Source organism: Anoplolepis gracilipes, chromosome 13 (assembly GCF_047496725.1).
Source record: "Anoplolepis gracilipes chromosome 13, ASM4749672v1, whole genome shotgun sequence".
Taxonomy (NCBI): domain Eukaryota; kingdom Metazoa; phylum Arthropoda; class Insecta; order Hymenoptera; family Formicidae; genus Anoplolepis; species Anoplolepis gracilipes.
The window spans coordinates 7,106,513-7,128,689 of record NC_132982.1 but is presented as its reverse complement, the minus strand read 5'-3'; the positions used below and the strand labels follow the sequence as shown (position 1 = coordinate 7,128,689).

The 22,177-nt window shown below is 32.5% G+C and overlaps 1 protein-coding gene across 5 annotated transcripts in view; it reads left to right on the top strand.

Moving 5' to 3' along the window:
- Nucleotides 1-22,177, top strand: part of LOC140672819 (uncharacterized) — a 136,975-nt gene that overhangs the window by 66,193 nt on the left and 48,605 nt on the right. For all 5 annotated transcript variants that reach the window (XR_012047948.1, XR_012047949.1, XR_012047950.1 and 2 more), the window contains exons 3-6: nucleotides 9,319-9,363; nucleotides 19,891-20,198; nucleotides 20,415-20,528; nucleotides 21,145-21,336. Coding sequence is in view for 1 of the 5 variants with exons in the window: in XM_072905263.1 (XP_072761364.1) it covers nucleotides 9,319-9,363; nucleotides 19,891-20,198; nucleotides 20,415-20,528; nucleotides 21,145-21,336 (659 nt within the window). In the remaining 4 variants the exon portion in view is untranslated. The remainder of the gene's footprint in view (nucleotides 1-9,318; nucleotides 9,364-19,890; nucleotides 20,199-20,414; nucleotides 20,529-21,144; nucleotides 21,337-22,177) is intronic.

The window sequence follows — 22,177 nt, the reverse complement described above, 5'->3', positions numbered from 1 at the left end:
AGACCATTATATCGGCCCGCAAAGGCCTGCTCATTAATTCCCGTAAAACGACCATGGATTGTATGCCGTTCCATTCCGCAGCCGGTACGCGATCTGCCCAGAGGCGGGCTCGCGTGTACATCTCATGACATAGATGTGCTAAGGTAGTCTTCAATACAAAGTCAATCGAGGTAATCGCGATAATGATGCGAATACCACATACATACACACAACGATTCTTTATCCTTCAATTATCTAATCGAGATTGTCTCTTTTGAAATTTTAAGGACCATAAGGCGCATATTCTCTAATGAATAAGAGCTACAATTGCAGAGAGAATAATTATTATTCTGCTAAAAACTCTGGATATATTTCAACAACTTGTCTTTTAGTCGAAAAATTAGCAAATTCTATAAACTACATTGGCAGTGTGTTTTATCATTTTCTTCCAGATTTTAAATTAAGAATCTTATTGGAAAAATGAAATGAAATGATCGGTTTCTTTTCTTCCATAAAAATACACTGCTAACAAAAATGATATTAGCAAAGATATTAAAAAGTGAAATTACGCTGGACACATTCATAAAATGAAAAACGCACATACATTTTCTATCTCGGAAAAATTAATTGCCAATCAAATTCAGAAACGCGAATAACTGCGTCGGCATAATGTGCACAATTTCTGCGATTTTAACAGCATGGCAGCTGTTAAAAAACTGACGGCTACATCGATCGCCACAGTATCACACGTATGCGTTTATTTCACAAGTCCATATATATGTAGTCTCAATATATGTATGTGTATATATAGATCCTCGACATGCCGAGGTTGCACATACAGCTCGGGCTCTGAAAGCGTGCGAGGGTGTAGATGAAGGCCCTCATAGACGTTTGAATTACGTCCCTTGAATACAGGCAAATTCAAGTTTGACCTCTATCCGTGGTTCGATGGAGATATATCCCAAGCAGTTCCACGATTTGGCTTTTCACGTGATTCGCAAATGTTAGACCGAGATCGAACGAACACGATCTTTAGCACATTCACACCGTTTGCCCTGGTATTTTATCGATTTTACAAATACGAACGAATCTACACATGATATATTGATATAGTTAGATATAAGAACCATTACTTTCTAATTTGTGTAAATTTATTGGAATTAAGTAATTCTAGAAAATATCGAATATCTATAATAATTTTTTTCACATCACAAATTGTTAGATTCTTGAGGTGGCGCGCAATTTTTCTACTGTTTGCGATAATTATAATTATTATTTTACAAATATATATATATATATATATATATATATATAAATGTCATCATTTTTTGCAAATTTCCAATTTTTGTCATCGTATCATTAATGCTTAAATTAAAAGTCTATTAGAGTAAAATTATCTAAGGAATATAGTTTTGGAAATCTTCAACTACAAAAAGTTTAGTTTGTGAAAAACGCCCTTTTTTAAAGCGCTTATAATTCACAAATTATCGATGTCTCGACATTTTTTGAAGAAAAATCGTCATTAAATAATTTCAAGAATCTGCTAGGTTTTTCACAATTACGAGATACTCTCAATCAGTAAATTATAAGTTTTGAAAACATTCATGAATAGAAAATTAAATTTTAAGTCCCAGTCTTCAATAACAGTGTTTTATTAAGAAAACACATATTTTTGATGATATCTATTATGAGTTCGATTGAGATAATCTGATTATAATATTTTAATGCTTGTTAATTTAGAATGACTTTCTTAGTGATTTAATCTATGTTCAGCCAAGTCTAGAATTAGAAACATTAATCGATTTGTATGAATCTTATGAAATTGGGATTTAGTAGATTTTTTGTCTAATTAAATTTTTAATAACGAATTCAAAAATTTTATCCTATTATAAGTTTCTAGATTTTGTAGATAAAATTATTAATTAACGACGGAAAAGATAGTTGCCTCTACACTAGTCGATGTTAGCGATTTCATGATATCTAGTGAAAATGGAGCTTATTTTATCGAGTACACTAAAAATTTCCTGCGATTGAACGCATACAAAGATAATAGCGATCGGAGGTTTAATAAGAGGATAATTAAGATCGAGCCGGCGTGTAATTTTGCGCAATTAGAGAGAAACCGCAGGTAAAGCCGGCGTAATATCTCAACCTTCAGCAGCTCAGCACAACTCGCACAAGATTTATGATTCGAAAATGATCTGCCAAAATTTATCTCGCTAAATTAGTAAATCTGAGAATTTCGGTTCACGTAATATAAGCTGCTGAGAATATAATGTACAATGATATACGATTTATTCTAAATAAAATCTGTAAAATTCTTAAAATGTCGTAAAATATATTATTGTCTTAATTTATAAATATATTAAATAATTTATATTGTGTATTCATTATATAATTTTATGTTCTCTTTACATGACTGTTTACAGTTAAGATGTATCTAATCGCATTATATTGTTTAAATTTTCTTTATATAAATAGATATTCTTATTCGTTATATTTCTTAGCAAGTTGAATACAATTGAGATTTTATTTCCATTTTGTACACTGGATTATACACACACATACACACATACGCACGCACAAACTTGAAATGCTATTCATAAGACTAAGATATCTGTAACGAAGTCGTACTCAACTGTGCTTAGAACTTTTTAGCTCTTAGCATACTATTTGTCTGATACTTTGCAAATCTGTTTGCTTATCTACTCTGTTTCTTTATCGAGAAAATGGAAATTGTATGCAATATACTTGATTATTGTATTAATGGGTATAACGAAAAGAAAACGTGGCTGTATTAAAAACTGTTTTACGTCAATAATTAAAACTATTATAATTTTGATAAGTTTCCATTTCGAAACTATCATAAATAAACAAAAATGATAAAAAAAAAGAGAGATAATAAGATAATTAGTTATTATGCATTTTTCCGATAATGAAGATTGAATTGAAGTTATATCGATTTCGATTCAAGATTAAGATCGAACGGATAGCAGCTGTGGATCGGCGCGATCTTTGCCGAGATCAGAAATCCAGTATTTTGCGAGCTAGGTTGAATCATGCGAGACAGCAGAAACGTCAAGAACGTAAACCGTGGATCGGGGTCAAAGTGGCGTGTAATTTTTAAGCAATTAGAAAGGGAATCTCTCGTCGATCAAGGGTGACGAGTCGCGATCTGAGTTTGACCAGCGGCTCCCTCCCTCTCTCTCTCTCTCTCTCTCTCTCTCTCTCTCTCTCTCTCTCTCTCTTTCTTCTCTCGAGCTCTCTGTTTCTCCTTCTCTCGAGTATAATGGCCCCAAGCTCGATAATACACGTCGTATCTTTTGACAGATGGTGCGAGGACCGGCAAATTGCCGCTTTAAGCTCGTCCGTCGCGTTTATCCCTTCTCACGCTAATGCGAGAACGCGGGCCCCGAGACGTTGTTTTGATAATTTATTGAAATCGTCGAGGGGTCTAAGTGCCGCGCTGCGCCATGCTCTACGTAAGAGCGGACCCGCCGCCTGTGAAATATATGGCCTTGCGAATTACACGAGATGTCGGACCCGCGTCAGTGGGCAACCTGACGATACGAAATTTCCCGGCGGAGAGCGTTGTGCCGCATTCTCTGATGTTCTCGAGATATCGAGTACCTGGCGCACGTATCTTGGCATAGAGTATCTCATCAACATCTGATACAATTTGAACTTTTTCGCAATTTAGGATACTGTTTCTTCATTTGTATTGTAATGTAAAAACGTTTAATTTTAAAACTGCAATCAAGTTTTAATATCACAATCAATTATAATTTTATATATTTTTGAAGAATTTCGAAATTAAATAAATGTCGTTTATTTTTTTCAATTTTAGAATATATATTTTCATATTATATTAATATGTTATATATATATATATATATATATATATATATATATATATATGTGTGTGTGTGTATTAATGTATCCAATAATGTTCATATTTATATATTTAATCATGCATTATCAATCAATTATGTTAAGCATTATATCTTACTATATGCATATTTTAAAAATTTTTCATTTTATTTTATTAACGATTTTATGTCTATGTTAGAAATTGATCGCGTCAATAGACTTGGCATGAACTTCTTTCATATTTTTTACGCTTTAAAAAAACTTTTTTCTTTTCCATTTAAAAAATTTAGGAGCATAGATTGTGTCTTTAACAAAAAGACTTTTTTTATTTCGAAAATCACAAAATTATATATCACAAGCAAACATTTCACTTATACAAATGTTTAAGGCAGTAATAGAGCAGAATTTGTATTCAATCCGAGATCCCAATTCGGGTATCCGGCGGGATTAAAAGGACCTTGATTTAAACGGGGTCGGGATTATCGGGTCTCCGCGATCTCGCACGTAGACTGCATAAAACACAATCGTATCTTTCCAGCGTTCCCCACTAGTCCCGTGCGTCATGATTTCATTAAGACAGATTTAATATCGCTCTTATCTGTACTATAATCGGTAACAGCAATTAACGAAGCTTTTATTACCTCATTCGTATTATTGATGCAAGAAATTTTATTAGAAATATAATCCTGAATTTTGATTGATCGATAAGAATAAGAAGCGAGAGCGGCTCAAGATAATATTAAATTTGATATTTCTCGACGCAGCTGCACGTAGAAATAAATATCGATCTAATTAGCCAGGTGTTTATAACGCGCTATTACACCTTGCCTCTCTCACGTCGGAGTTTGTTGAGAGTGGCAAACGATATTCGAGAAAGTTGAAGTCTCGAAAGTCTGATATCAGGATTGTAAAATGAATAAAAAGTCGGAGCATATTTTTTTTTATTGCATGCGACGCGTTTGACCGGTTCTCTAGTAACGGCTTCTCGCGGACGGACAAAATTTAATAGCTAACCCATTGCGTTGAAGGACGCGGAAATACGCCCGTCAATCACATGCCGCGATTTCGTGCGACATCACGATGACGGAATTATTCCGCAAATTAATTCACTACTCTGCACATCGCGTTTTCCCGCACGTCGATCAGCTGCGTTATATTTACGGATTTTTATCGGCAATCGCGAAATGAGAGGTTCAAATACTATTGATTGTGAAGGGCCAATAATAACGCAGAATTTATTGCATTGCACGTTTTAGGACGAGGGATTTTGCCGGAATATTAAACAAAATTTAAAAAAAAAACACCTTCTATAATTAAATAATAATAATAACAGTATATAATTTCTCATTTCTTAATCTTTAAAAATACGATATTTATCCTTATCTTACACAGTAATATAATTATAGATAGTCAACTATTATTTAGGATTTACAGTTCAATAACAAAAAGAAAATGTCTAAAAGTGTGTAGAAATAACGTTTGAACAAAATATCTAAAAAAATTTTTTCGATAATTATAGTTTTTCGCCGCAGCAATTTAGTCTAATTTATGTTAAACGGCACGAAATCGAGAGAGGGATCGTAAAAAATCGATCTTCCGCTTTTATTCGTGCAACTCACCCATCTAACTCTCCGAGAGGAATCTCCATCAAAACGGGACGTGCATCGACCTGGTACTATGGAAATGAATAAATAATCAACGTCTAAACTAAGTTAAACGATATTGCGCTCCTAGAAGCGGTGCTAGATCCTCCTGCATCCATTTACTTCTGAAAGGCGGTCTTTCCGTGTGCCTTCGTCTATTACTTGGCCCCTGGAATGATTAAAGCGTTGGATGAAAGACTAAAAAATGCTGTGCAGCGCGCTATCATGAACACGCGGACGACCAAAGAACGCGATTGCGCGCCAGCTCGAATTGGATTTGATGTCGTGTCAAAGAACGTATTACATGCCACTCGAATAAGCTCTCGCGCTAATAGTCATCTCACTTCCAAAATAATAAATGACGACATCTTTCACGTTTATCATTGTTCTGTGTCGCAGAACTCATATCTGATGAAAAAAATTACTCTCCTTTTGTTTAAAATTTGTAAAAAGCTAAATTTTTCATTGTGCGTATGAAACATATCCTTTTAACTTTAATTCTGGAATATTATTTATTTTAATTTTCTTAAAATAAACTTTTATAATTGAAAACATAGAAAATTCACTCTTACTTTGAATGTGCAGTATCATGAGAATGTTAAATATTTTTTAACAAGCATAATCTGTAATAATATTCAAAAATATTTGCATATTTTTTATAATAAATTTTGTTAAAGAAATCTGTTATATTAACTGCGATTATCTCATAAATTTTTGAATTTTTACATGCAATGCACACAAATGTGACGCTCATTTCGCGATTATTTTCTCGATAGCAGCAATTATTAAAACGAATGCGACGGACTGTCTTCTCTGTAATTGAGAATAATTGAATGAAAAGTGCCGACTTCGTGCAACAGGCGAACGTCAGCGGCAGCCTTTGACACACCGAACGCCGTTTCGTTAAATCCCTGTACCATCCTGTAGTGATGACGTTGATTTTGTACGTACTACGGAATACTTGATATCGCAAAATTTTAAAAGAAAAATTTGTAAGTTTAAAATTGACAAAAATATACATAAAATAAATAATTTTTTAAATATTGATAATATATTAAATAATTTATAAAATTATATTGATAAAATAGTAATAACTATTTTAGAAAGTTGAAAAATGTATGAGTAAAACGGATCTAACAAATTATAATTTTTTTTTATAAATATAATATTATGCAACATTTGATTTAACATACATTATTAATATGTCGGTACTTATTTATTATATTTTATATTTTTTATACTTTCAATTAATATCTTTTTACATCCAATGATAAAAATTACATTATAATTATTGTCTATGCCAATAAATAATTAAAAAATAATTAATCAAATAAAATAAGGAAATTGGTTCGAAATTTTTAAGTATTAGTAATTTTAAAATATATCTGTAATTTACGTAATTAATTTCGAACTTTGCGGAACTATCGTCACATCGACTTCGATACAATAACAATAAAAGATAAAATAGCAAATATTGCGTTATATGTTACGCGAATCAAAAATAATTGAAAATTGAGATTAACAAGACAATAGAAAATCCCGCTGACGACAAAAATTTGTAATCGCTCGTAATCGCAAATGGATTGAACAAACGGTTAGGTTGGATAATCGACATTCCCTACTTAACCCAATTCGTTCAATGTTATCGACAACTCGAAAGAAGAAAAGTGTCTTTTAGAGACAATGGTATCTTTAACTCATATGATGTCCATTATGTTCTTATCTTAATTTAAAAGCGAACGTTGCAAGTGTCCAATATCACTGACTATCGGTTATTCCAAAAGTCTTTGGGAAATTTTGCAATAAAGTAAATTTTAGAAATCATATCTTTTTTTAGTAGAATTAACTTGACAGTGTTTATTTCAAATTACAAATGGAACTTTTGATACTGACGAGAATTTATTGTGAAGTTTTATTTCTCTATTCTCGCTTTCATCTTGGAAAGATGTGCTCAATGTTGATCATCATTTAAGTATTATTGGCGCTAAATAGAAACTGGTGCGCGGTTTTGCGAATGTCGATAACGGGTTAGCAATTTGTACATCCTGTCGGTACTCTAATCGCCAGACTAGTCGAACCATTGCTTCTCACCTTGCTCGGATCGGTGGTAAAAAAAGAAACGAGCGTTACAGCGAACGCGGAGCGGGAGAAGAGCGGTTGTTTCTTTAAGTGCGGACGCCAGCAGGCAAGTGGAATCGGCTTTAATTTCCGCGGCGAACATTGTAATTAAGGACCCTAGAGCGAGACGCAACGCTCTCGCAACAATTAAAATAATAACTAGAGTGCCGCGCGACTACGAAACATTTAACCCGCGCGATGTAAGAATCATCATGATTTAAATCGATAGTTTTTGGGGCGTAATCGGCCCGTCTTCTTTTCTCTTTCGTGGTCTTAATCGTTATTGATTGCTCCGTCGCAACGGGCCACGCGGAATAACGATAAATTAGAGCCGCGTGAGTCACTTTTCTGTATAAGTTCGGCCTATCCGTAATAACACGCTAAATCGTGCTTCGTGGCGGCGGGCTTGATTGCGGCCGCGGGCGCAATCTTCCGAGTAACAAACGTTAGTGTTGCACGACAGGGATACGCGCCCTCGGGACAGCGACCTTGTAAAAATAACGAATAAGAAGGTTAAGGAGAGAAGTGACAATGAAGGGGACGGCAAGTCAACGTATGGTGACGCGTGACTCGAAAATAAGTATAATATTAGAAATGTTCTATTCAGCATATCATGAATATAAATTGATATATCTCGTTGGAAATTGAAAATAAGCGTAAGATATGTGAAAATATATAAAAAGTAATGAAATATTACGGAGGAGGATAATAAAAGCAATATCTAAGATGATGCGACGTGTTTAGACTCGCGGATATTGAGGACAATTTTTTTATAACATTCGAGAAATACTGTACTTACGTCACGGGAAAATATTCACACGTTCGAAGAGCGGCCGATCGATATATTTCGTCTGGGATAATAATTATGCGGAATGAGTGTGGAGGAAATGTGCGCGCCCAAGCCAGCGACTGACAGGGAAATTATTAGGCTGGATTTTTCGGGAACGAGCCAAATTAGGTTCAGCCTCTAAGGTTACGGAGAAGAGCAACAGTTGTCTCCCACCTATTTCAATTCCCCGATACTTTCGAACCGTGGAGAACGTGCTACTTCGCAGCGGCGACGGCGACGGCGACGGCGACGGCGAACGGCGTCGACGACGGCGGTACAATTCTCCATTGTACCGTCGACATTGCAGCGTAATGTCAGCAAACGTCTTGAAAGGTCCTCGAGGGGAGTGTGTTCAAAAGGCCATTGTTCCGCCCGTGAAACAAGTGTACGAGTCATTCTTTTAAATTTGATTTGACCGCACGACGGCATCACAATCATGCGCTTCTCTCTTTCTCTCTCTCTCTCTCTCTTTTTTTTAAGCCTTCACCTCTTTCTCCACTCGATTCGTAAATCGATGAAAATGTTACCGACTGTATATTCGCGTTTATATTAGCATAATCGCCTCTTCATAATATGATATACACTTGCATTTAGGCACAAGGTACAAAGAAATAAGAATTAAAAAAGAGCGATAAAAAATTATTTATCACATTTTTCTTTATTTATAAATTATTGAATTTATTAAAATTATATAAAGAGCTCCGATTAATAAATAAGTAAATAATAAAGAGGCAATACTGAATTTATTAATTTTTTAAATATATTTTTAAAATCTTTTTTAACTCTTCTAATATTATATAAATATCAAATTTCAAAATTTATAGATATCTATGCTTTAAAAAGTGGTATATTATAATATCTTTTTGATTTTCTTTTCAGAGCGTCCTGTGAAGATTGAAGATCGAGTTTCTTTTCGTCCTCTAGGTAAGTTCATGGTCGTAACCCTGAGTTATCTGCTTGCAAATTAGCACCGTCGATTCTTTGAGGAATGTAGGTACGCCGCGAATACGGTATAATAAAAGTGGAAATCGGCAGGAGTATCCTGAGAGATTTCCAAGAACGTTTCGGGATTTTCGCCGATAAATCAAAGGTTTAACCCGGATGATCCTAACAAAGACTCCGCGAGCTCTTATCTGGACCATATTGATTTGCTCCGTCGCGGAAAGTAGTTAAAAACTATTGCGGCTCTATGATGTAACTCGCAAAGGTGATAAATTTCTCTTTAGAGATGCCTTTACGTAAGAAATATCATTAATCTCGTTCCGAATCTCAGAGGAGCAATATTATCTGACAAATTCGTATTTAATGTATCGTAATAGTTGGCGCATGTTATGCAACGCACATTAAAGAGAGATTATTTCAAAAAATCTTAAGGACAATTTCATCCTAATTTAAAATTTGTAAATTCAGAGATTCCGTTTATATTGAGAAAATTTAAACAGGTTGTACTTATATATATATATATATATATATATTATTTTTATATGTAAAAAATAAGATAATAATTTATAAAAACAAGTAAAAGTGAAAGTTAAGGTTGCTCATCAATGCAAGATTGCGAAAGAATTCATCATATAAAATTAGAATTTAAGTAGACTGTCATAATGTATTGATAGCATAAAATAATAATTTTTATTTGCTTAATTTATGATTTCTTGTTTCAAAATGGATGTTTAATTTGCAATGAACATTTTTGCGGAAATTATTATATTTTTAGTATGCAATTTTACCTCGCTTTGAATAAATACCGATAACATAAAAATACGCAAAGTCGCATTTGATGTACAATTCGGGATAATCAAAGGGCAAAGCATAATTTCGCTTAAATTAAAACGGTCTACATTCGCGGGATCTACGACACAGAGCTCGCTACTGTACAAAGGGATGAACCATAGCGTATTTAGCAGATACTTTGCAAAGATATACGATTCGACAAAGTTCGCCCGCGGCAAGAAATAAAAGTTTATTCACATTCAAAACTTTCCCCACAGTATCCGTGATGACGGGTGGCTTGGGGGAAGAGGGAGGGAGGGAGGGAGGAAGGTGAAGCGAAGGAGAAACGAAGGCAGCACGCTTCGTTTCGCCACCGTTTCCATAAGTTCCGAGAGCAGAATTTCCGTTACAGGGCAGAAACGTAGTTGTCATGTAGATACTTGGCCAAGTACTTTGCTTCGTTCTCAGTCAAAGTGCCTCCGACGACAAGATGATTCAAAGGCAGGTAGTCAGTGGTTCTCTCTCTCTCTCTCTTTCTCTCTCTCTCTCTCTCTCTCTCTCTCTCTCTCTCTCTCTCTCTCTCTTTGTTTCTATCTTTCGCGTGCGTAATGTTCATTTTGGTTGGAAGAATATACGTACTTTTGGAATCTTGCAAACTTTCCACATTATTTGTTATAATATATTGCAAAGAGAACAGTTACAAAAAAATGTATCGAAAGAAGGAAATTAAACGCTTGCGGAACAATTATTATTTACGATTATAGGTCGTTGATGATCAAATAATATTTTTGTAATGTAATGTTTTAAACTCGCGTACATGACTTTGCGAAAATTATTTAATTTTTCTCATCATAGATGTTTAATGTTGCCATTAGAGAGAGACAGAGAGAGAGAGAGAGAGAGAGAGAGAGAGAGAGAGAGAGAGAGAGAGAGAGAGAAAAACAGGAACTTCTTCATCCATTAATTTTACTTTCAAGTAACTTAGGAAGCACTCACTAAATCGCATCGCGAAGTAATTAAATATCCTTTGCTCGGAACTGTCTGAAGTATTTGTTTGCTTTAGAAATTATACTTTCGCGCGCAAAAGGTCTATTCGTTCGATTTCCTACATTTTCAAATATCTCGGTGACTATTTTTGCACAACGGTAAATTACAAATAAATACATTATGAGTGACAAATTCGAACGCGAGAGAGGAGTGAGAAAAAAAGGGGTCGCCGATAAAACGGGGGTCAAGCCAACGGTTATACCACGTGGATGGTCTGTTCCCCATCGACGTGACAGAAAGAGGCCAGGAAATTGTATCAAATTGGAGAGCGGTCCAGGGATTAAGGATCCCTCGAAGCTCTCGTAGCTCTTTACTTCTCTCTTTTTCTCTCTTTCTCTCGTCAAGCGGTAAGTTCTCGCACATGCCACGCTGATCCGGGCATTGTTGTGCAAATCCAACAAAAACCTAGACCCCCCCCCTCTCTCCTCTGTCTGTCCCTTCTGCTTAATCTCGCGAACCCACTTGAGATCGCAACATGCGGCCGCGCGCGACGCCGCACAATTAATTTATGTAGCATCTGAAGCACTTACGAGAGAGAGAGAGAGAGGGAAAGAGAGAGAGAGAGCTGCTGCATCTCCCACTCTTCGTACGCGAGTCCGTCACTGCCATAATCTCGAATAATCTCTCGGCGCCTCTTACGAATGTTTTTTTTTTCCTCTCTGCCTCGCACGGTTGCTCTCCCCTGTATTTGCATTTCGAAATCGCTGTGGATTATTTCACGGCAGGACGTTACAGTCTGAGAATTAAGGTCCGTGTATTTAATGCTACATCTTGTATACTAAGGAATCAAATAAAAAAATTTTGATTTTGATTTGATTTACGATACTACAGCTTGATATAACGTACGATTTTTTTGGATGCAAATACTGAACAAATCAAAATATGTACTTACTTGTGACATTTATTTGTTAAGTAATATTTAATAATCTAATGTGTAATGAGAACGTGACTCCCATTTAATCGATAATAATTTTTGAACTTAGATATCTTCAAGATAAGGAAATGATAAACTGTCTAAATGATTAAATTTTTAATATGATATCTAATATATATACACAATATATATAATTTAGATATTACGGCGAGTATTGTTGACACATTTTGTTTATTTTAGTTTATTTATATTTAATTTTCTGGTTTATAATACAATTTGTCGTATAATCTCATATATAATGTATATGATGCATATTCTAGCTGACAAACAGAGCTCATTAACATATAGGTACATTATTCTTATCGCGTGTAATTTTTTACGCATTATTATTCGGCGTAATTTTCCACGATGCTACTGATACACGAACGCATATGTTATTTAATTACAAATAACATTGATTTAATTCGGTGACTCCTCTCATTACCATACATCTCATATATTTAATTATAAATAATTTAATTAAATCATCACATATATTCGTTAACATCGCGTTAATTTGATAACACGTTTAATTAATATGGGACGACTTGGTAACGCGAATCGTTATTAATGAACATGCGTTTATTGTACAAAAATAATGATCAAAATTACAAAAACATTCAACGGAAATTAGACTCTCGCGCAGTGAATTATACATTATATCTATTATTAATTTATTATGTAATAGGGAGACGTAAGGTATAAGCGTTATTTCATACATATTTGTAGTACTTTAAATTATGCTTTATATGAAAGTAATTCTAAAATATTTTTAATTGGCTGAAATTTAGATTTAAACTAAATATAATTGTATTTTTTCACAATTTTATATTTATTAAAAAATAAAAAAAATAAAAAATTATTCTCAAGCTATATTACAACAATTTTATTAGAAAAATGTACATATTTATACATGTAACCTTTGAATTTTTTCTAACATATAAAACTCAAGAGATAAAACAATATTTGACGAATCACTCTCATGATATATATACATTTTATTGTACGTTAAACATGTTTGTAGCACGTATTAGAGATAACAACTTTTTTATCGTACGGGATAAAATTAAATATAATACCGACATTATTATTTAATTAAATTTAGAAATATTGAATAATCTCGAATCATCTAAAATTAAAGAAAAATATACAGATTAGTATAAATTAAAAATGTTAAATATATAATATATAAAATTTAATTTTTAAAATTATTTTAAAAATTATAAAACTATAAATGTTTTCTTTCTCTATATAACTGTAAATATTTTTATTTTGTCATATCTTCATTCTGTGGTGCAGTAATCATAGTACCAAATGCGATTAACGCCAATGTATTTTTTTTTGTCGCGCGTAACAGTTACACGACGCGTTAACATTATAATATCGCGTTATATCTGTAATATCGCGCGACTCTCCATTTTCAGGGACTGTATTTCTGTTTGGTCGAACTGCATTCTCGCACATTTGCATATTGAAAAAATTCGTAAGCGCGCCATTTTACCAGGAATAACGATAAAATGTGTATGTAACTCATTTGACGTGGTCCAGCACCGAATTGGATTTCACGTGGCATTACATAATATCATCCAATCATACAATAGTGATGCTCGCTGATTACTGTCTAAAATGTCACTTGACATTTACAACGTGGGCGTTATGCACATTATATATACATAGTAAATATGTTGCAAGCGACACATTCATAAATTTATTATGTGTTTTATTTTAAAAATATCATCGAAAATTTACTGTTTGTTGTAATGTGTTTTCGCATATAATATCAAATAAAATGCTCGAATAAAAATATTCGCATAATAAAAATCTGTCATTTTTTTATACGTTATGATACTTTACGTAAAATTAAATGTTATACGAAAACATTTCAGACTAAATTAATTCGCAAAAAATAATATTTGCAATAACGCAATTAATATTGCAAAATAATAACATATATATATATATATATATATATATATATAAACAATGTGTGTGTATGTCTATATATATATATATATGTATATTGTATATAGGTATGTATATATATATATATGTATATTGTATATAGGTATGTATATATATATATATCAAAATATTTTAAAAACGAATGTAAATACATTTTTTTAATATAGCATCAATAAATTTCAAGAGAGTATTTAAGAATATTTATTTTAAAAATGTTTAATTCTCGATGAAATCTTTAACTTATAAATTTTTACATTCTATAATAACGAATTCGGTTGGTACATTAATGCGTACTGATGCATATTAAACATTATTGTACATAAATATAAAATACAAATATAAGTAATTAAAATATTAAGATAATTATAATAATTTGAATTATTATTGTCATTATATTTAACAATAATAATAGCTCTTAGTATTGTTCTATTTTTAATTACTTATGCTAATGTAAATTTGTGTACATATATATCAGTATATTATAGTGCAATCCAAATTTGTTACAAGTAAAATACAAACGCATATTAACAATTAGGGAAATACAGATGCATATTTACAGTTAGAGAAAAGATTCGAAAAAATGAAAATTTTTATTGCAAATTCTAGAAACAGTCGTGTTGCTATCTCAAAAATCAGGATTTGTGCAGGATTTTATTATCCCTCGTAAGATTTTCATGCCGAGCGATCGAATTGTCGACCCTCCCCGAAACCTGCTCGTTTTTGCTGGACATTCGCAAAACGGTGCGATCACACCCCTGTGCTCGTGGGCGCAGAAGTGTATTGTGCCATTGTAAATATAAACTGCGTCTATATATCGTTTTCCCGAACTATTCGTCGCGTTTCTCGGCATATTGCACGCCGTAACCATTTAACCGCGCGCGCGAGCGCTTATTGTACACGGACAGCATATGGCACGGAAGGTAACGTCTCTATTATGCATCTCCTCCCCTCCTTTGCTACTTGATAAATGGCTGCTCGTATTTAACGCGGCTAATCGAGCTGCATGCGTCAATGAAAGAGAGTATCGCGCGAGCAAAAACGGATGAAAGAGCTTCAACGAAATGAAGAACCCGTTTTTTCCTCCTTTTTTTTTAATCGCATCGTCCATTAACTACTTACTTTTGGAATTACGTTTCAATTATGATAATACAGACTTTGTAAGTATGCGATCGATATCATGTGAATGGGATCAAAGTAATTAATATCTCCTGGTAACATCAATGTCCAGTTTTATTGATCTTCTTTCAATTCTGTTTGACGAATACTAAATTAACAATTCTTTAGCGAATGGCTAAAAATGAATACGTGTTCATGTTAACGAAAAATTATAATAATAAGTTACAAAAAACTATGTTTTTCTAAATTGTCCCAAACGAAAAGAAGAGGTTATTCATATTTTGTATAAACAATGAAATTTATTTTATATACATCTGGAGAATATTTTATTTTAAATATAGATTAAAAAGCAAATGGATTATTTTCTAGTATATTTAAAAAGAACTCTTTTTTGTGTTATTTTAATATCGGGATTTAATTATAGATTTCTTTTAATGTAAGGTATAATATGTGTGCACATATGTACACATATTATTAAAACTTGATTGTTTCGATTGACCTTTTGATTCTTCGATATTTACACAGCATGTTTCGTGATTTTTTTTTTTTTTTTTTTCCTAATTATAAAGCATGGTCAGGTGGAAAATACTTGGCAATTTAGTCGTAAATCAACGTTGGTTATCGGTGACAACGATTATTTATAGAACGACAGAAACAAGCGCATGTTTTAAAAGTTATAGTAGTATAGGAAGTACACTATATATTATACATATACAGTGCATTCGATCATAAAATAACCAGATGGCCTGGTCATTTTTTTTACACATAAATATAGGTATCATTTATAATGCTTTAGTTAAGGTCAAAGTTGATGATTTGTTTTCGATAAATATAATTATCACATATTTTGGTATGATTTCTCGATATAAGTTTTATTGAAATTTATTGTAAAATTTTTAATGAGATTGCAAAATCAGAATAATATTTTTGAATATGTGTAGAGTATTTATATTTTTCTCTGTACTTATCTGTCTTCTTTCTCTCTCTCTCTCTCTCTCTCTCTCTCTCTCTCTCTCTCTCTCTATATATATATATATATATATATATATATATATATATATATATGTGTGTGTGTGTGTGTGTGTGTGTGTTTCTCAGAGCCCATCGTGCAAACATCATACTTTACTCACATTTCACGTCAAGTAATCTATAATTTATGCCAAGAATCAATCGTTTTCAAACGGCGTAGATGGCTTCATTCATTCGTCGTCACCATGACGCTGTTCCTTCCGAGTCGTTCAGTAGAAAATTTATCGCGCCCGATGTGCCCGTTCGCCCCGCACTCACCTAGCCACGTCGTCGCCAATTACGTGGCGCGCAATCACCAAGCAAGATTAACGCCGCGGGTACCTGGCGGCTAATTGAAAGAGGAACGGCGGGCAGGATGTGTGCCACATGCGGGATACACTGTCAGCGGAATCTAATAAGCGCCGTGGCCAGATATGCACGGGGTGCGGGGATTCTTCTTTCGTTTCGAGCGAAATCGAATTGCCGTCATCCCTAGTGTATACAATCGCGATACACGCGGAATCGGCATGGCCGCATCCAGACCTCGTCCGCTTTCTCTCTGTTTCTCTCTCCATCTCTCTCTTTCTCTATGTTCCTCTCTCCCCGCAAGCAGATTATGGTAATTGACTATCCGACTTGGAAACCCCCATCAGGCATATCAATTACGTACGTATGCATCCCAACCGGGAATTTGCCTTTGATCCGCTCAAACTCCGGAGTAACACAATTCACGCCTGCGTCTAATCTCAAATGGGATTACCTGATGGCACAAGGGACCATCGAAATGGGCTTTCCGACTTCGCGGGGCCGCGAAGTCCTTTCGAGACTGTCGCGCGTCGCGAAGAACGGCCCTTCGTGATCGAAACGTAATCCGGTCATTCTCGTTCCTTTGCACAGAACTCGTTCAACAGACGAACTTGGAAACCTCGATGGCTGCAGACGCATGATATTCCATTAAATGACAATTAATATTATCGTCGTTTTTTCATTACATATTGCATTTACATATTTCTATTACATTAATTTAGAGTCATATATATGTATATGTGTGTATGTGATAAATTATACGAAATTATTTGAGGAATTTAGTATGTACTATTTGTAAAACGTAAAATTTTATGTATATAGATATTTAAAAAAAACAACACTTTTTATATAATTATAAACAAACAATATATTTATGCATGATGAGTTTTAAGATAAGTAAGTTTTTAATTAAGTGAAGCTATTAATTGACAATTCAATGATTTATTTCGAGAACAAACATTCATAAATCTCTAGTCGGCTTTCGGAGATGTAAAAATTACTTTTATTTATATTTGTTATCGTTTACTTAATTTAAAGATTCAGGAGTGACAATCTTTCATCTTTTACCAAAATTTACTGATACATTTTTAGTTATGTCCCAAACTCAGCGACTATAACGCCGCTATAAACTACCGTAATCCGTTATAACTTAAGTAGATCATTTCTGTGATAAATCGTAGAAACGTTGGAATTTAAAGTGGCATTTATACATATATACATGTAAAAGAAGAAGGGAAGAATGTTCTTTTAAATTACTTCTTCTCTACATTAAGCTCGCTTTGCCTGTTTCTCATTTTCTACATATACTACATGCACACATATACATATAAAAGTATCTAATAATATAAAATCGGAAACGTGTATCTGTTTTTAAGATACATTTAAAATTCATGGTATAATTGATTAAAAAATTGTAATTCTATCTTAAATTAATTTATACCCGAAATGTATTATACAATAATAAATGTATTATTAAATAATATATTTAATATGAATATTTTATAGAAGAGATCAAAATAACTCGAGTTTGATTAAAAATATACTTATAAATTATTACTACTTATAAAAAATGTACTAATTATTACTATTTCTCTGCCGTAAAATATAAATGGTTTAACAGACTGGCAGAAAATATTTAAACTTATTTATTATTTAATATAAATACAGTTAAGCTTACATAAATATGTCAGATTAGAGCGATAGTTTTATATTATTGTTGCTATAAATGATAATGTATATAAATAACACAATTTAGATTTCCACTTGCTAGCCAACTGATGTCACGTGCGTGATAAGAACGTGGAAAATAAAGATCAGTGATAAAAAATTGATGTTTGTGTCTGACTCAATTTGGGAAATTTAAACCGAGATATTTCTTTCCACAGTTATAAACAACGTCAATGCATTTCGAAACAAGTAGAGATAACATTCTATATAAAATTTATTAGCACGGAAGGTGACAGATAATTTCTGTATTCAAACTCGCGCTTGTTCTCTTGTTCCACGATACGTAATAATAATAATAATTCGCGCATTATCTAATTCTTGTTTGAATATTCATTTTCATTTATTTATTAGCATTTATGTATTAAATAATGCCGCATTTTTGTAATATAATGAAAACATACGTGAACTCGACTGAATAAAATGGCTCTGATAAACATTGATTTATATTTCTTTATCTTGTACAGCAAAAAACTTTTTCATATCGTATTTTGACAAAAAATGTGAATTTTGACTAAACAAGATAAAATAATAATAAAATGATAGAATAAAATAGATTAAAAATTGAAATTATTCATGAGAATGTTTGTAATATGAGAGTTAAATGAGAGATAAATGAGAGTTTTTTTTAATAATTCTGAGTGAATTTTATTATTATATTAAAATGTTTCTCTAAATATATATACACTCTTTTTTTAAGAATATTTTTTTCTGAAATTTCCCCATAATTTTTTCTAACTGAAAATTTTTTTGAACGTCATGTTTCACAATTTTATGATTTTCATAACTAACTTCTCAATCATATTTGAGTCAAAATTCTAATTCAAAATATAAAAACAATATTTTATTATATTAATATAAATTCTTTATTGATATGAATTTTATAACTTTTAATTATCAATATTATATCTCAGACACTTAATAGAGCTGATGTTATGGAAACGATGACTTTACGTTTTGCTTACAATATCTATAATTGAGAAAACAGCACAATTTATAAGTACTTGCGACAATTTATTACATTAATTATTTTACTAATAAATATAAATTAAATTTAAAAAAATATTTGCAAAATTTTGTATGTGTCTCATCAGAAGTTTTTCTATTTTTGAAGGCCTATATGACTGATATCACTCGCGATAATTTAATCTGAAAACAATATTTGTTTTTAATCACTGATAGATTATCGCCATATAAAAGAGATCATTGTGTGATCAGTCGTCCATGTCTTCGCAGACAACATGATGCGCTTCATCATTCTCGTGCTTTTTCTGACCGGACACCTCGTTCGCGGTGTAACGGGTAAATTGTTAGATTTATGGTTCTTCCGCGGTTCCACCCTTTCTCTGTAGGCCGCCCTCTGTAACTCTCTTCCATTCTTCCTCTCTTTCTTCTCTTTTCGTTCGTACAGTCTCCCATCCCCGCGTGGCAGTCATCCCTGTGCAAAAGGGCGCAACCCACCTTTCGTTTGTTTCGGAATTTATCGAGCGTTGCGTTTTTCCTCGACAAGCAAAAACCAGGTCGGATCCGTTCCTGCCGAAATCGTTCTCGATTTTCGACTGCGGGTATCAACGAGAGCGTGCTCGAGCGAATCTCGTCACTGTTGCGTGCGAAAGCACTAATCGGAATAGGTACTCGAAACTGTGATGTGACTCTTGCAGAGAATATCGTGACCTCCACGACAGGCTCCATGGTGAAATTGAAGGTAGAATCGGTCGAAAAAGCAGTCAAATGCGTCCTCGAGACTAATCAAGGCGAAAAATTGGAATACCCTGGGTTTCATCGAATTAGAGAGGACATGGAGTGTATCGATAAGAGAACATGCACGTTTCGCATTAACAAAGCTAATGATACTCACGCGGGTGTGTGGAAAGTTACAGCGTACACCGCGAAAAAGGAGAATGAAGAGAATATTGATTTACACGACATTACTCCGGAAGTGTTTTTGTTCAGTTTGTATATTTACCAGGTAAATCTTGCATCGTATTGTCATCTAGTGATTTTGTTTTCGACTGCATGTGACAAACGTGAGGAAGTTTTGTGAAATTGATCGCCGCAAGCGACACTATATCGATGTTTTCTCTATCGGTTTTATAATCTATTATTTCTAAAAAAAAAAAGAAGAAAATAGAGAGTCCTGTAACGATCGTTGATACAACGAATATATAACTTATACATATTCCAGGAGAAAGCTGCTATACCTTCGCAATATATCGAAGTATACGATGGACACTACATAAATATGAAATACGATGAGAATTATAAAAATCTTACGGCATGCAATCTTACGGGACCTAAGGTACATTAATTAAAGAAAAGGAAGATATGAAAAATTAATGGTTCAGATAAATGTCTATGATTTCTGCCTAATGTATTCGTACATTAATATAACTCAGGGACAAAATTCAAAGTTCCATTACGAATCATAAAAAAATCACGAAAGAAATAAAAAGACATCATAAAGAAGAGAACAAAAAGCTAACGCTGTTAATGTTAACATATTTTATCATTGTGTTTAATTTTCATGAAGTTTAAACAGTGATATCTACTTATCTTGACAATATAAATATTTAAAATTAGATTTAAATTTTTTATTTAATATTTAATGATTAAAAACTCAATTGAGGTCTTTAGCAAATATATTGTCAAGTATTTCAATCATATTAAAAATGTTTCAATATACTTGGAGCTTTGATGTTCATGATCATAATTTATCAATGTAGAAGATTATAAATTTTTTTTTAACATTTTACATTTAAAAACTCTTATGTATTTTATTTTATAGTATATTATATTTTATTAGATATATAATATTTAATATATTTAAAATAATATATTTACACGTTATTCTTAATGAATACACATACATATAATATATTTGAATTTTATCTTTATTGGGCACATACTTAATTTAGATGGAATCTATAAATTTGCTAGAGAAACCAAAAAATTTTCAACTTCTTGGTCAATGCGGTGTTCGTATGAAAGTAAATGCTTCTTATGAGGGCTCTTGGAAACTTGTTGCAGTTGTCAACAATTACACGATATATTACACATTATTCAATATTGATGTGTATCAATTAAAACAACAAGATCCGAATGATATGGTGAGTTTTGTAATTTCTTGTACGCTTTTTAATTGCATAGTTCAATTTTGACTCTCAAATTTCGCATATATTTTAATGCATGAAAAAGATTCTGTAAAATGTGCAAGTACAAAGTATATTTTTTGGAATCGAAACAGTCAAAAAAGTTACAGAGAGTAATAGCAAATTAGTGAAATGAATGTTTTATTATTTTTTTATCTAATTTAGTGTAAATGCTCATTTATTTATCATCCATTTGTCATTTATCGATCGTTCGCAGGTCATGAATTAAAAGTTATATTGTACAGCTTTTGAAAAGGCTAAATTATTTAAAAGCGATTTTTTTATTTTGTATAAAAAGTTATACAGTTTTGTATGGAACTGTTGCAATAACACATGATATGAATGTGCATATTTGCTTTATCACCGATGATGCAATTGTATAATCAATATATTCGTCTTATATAAATATTTACATATCGCACATTAATCTGTCATGGACATAAATAAACATTATACAATATAATCATACATTACGGCATTAAATTTGGATATCATATTTAAAGTTTAAAATCGATCAAAATTGAAAGAAGAGAGAAATTAAAATCAGTTTAAAAAAGATTTAAAAAAAAGATTAGTATATAATTATAGATATAGTTTATAATTGGTATTAAAAAAAGAATCTCAAAATTAGGATGTAAAGAATTGAAATAATATTAAAATAATGTACTTGTGTGATAAATAATTTCTTTTTATTTCAAATATTATATATTAAACTAATGTAACTAAACGACAAAAATATGTCATGCTTTTATTACATCTAATTTGAATTGATAACGAGGCAATTTTGTAACGTGCCTTA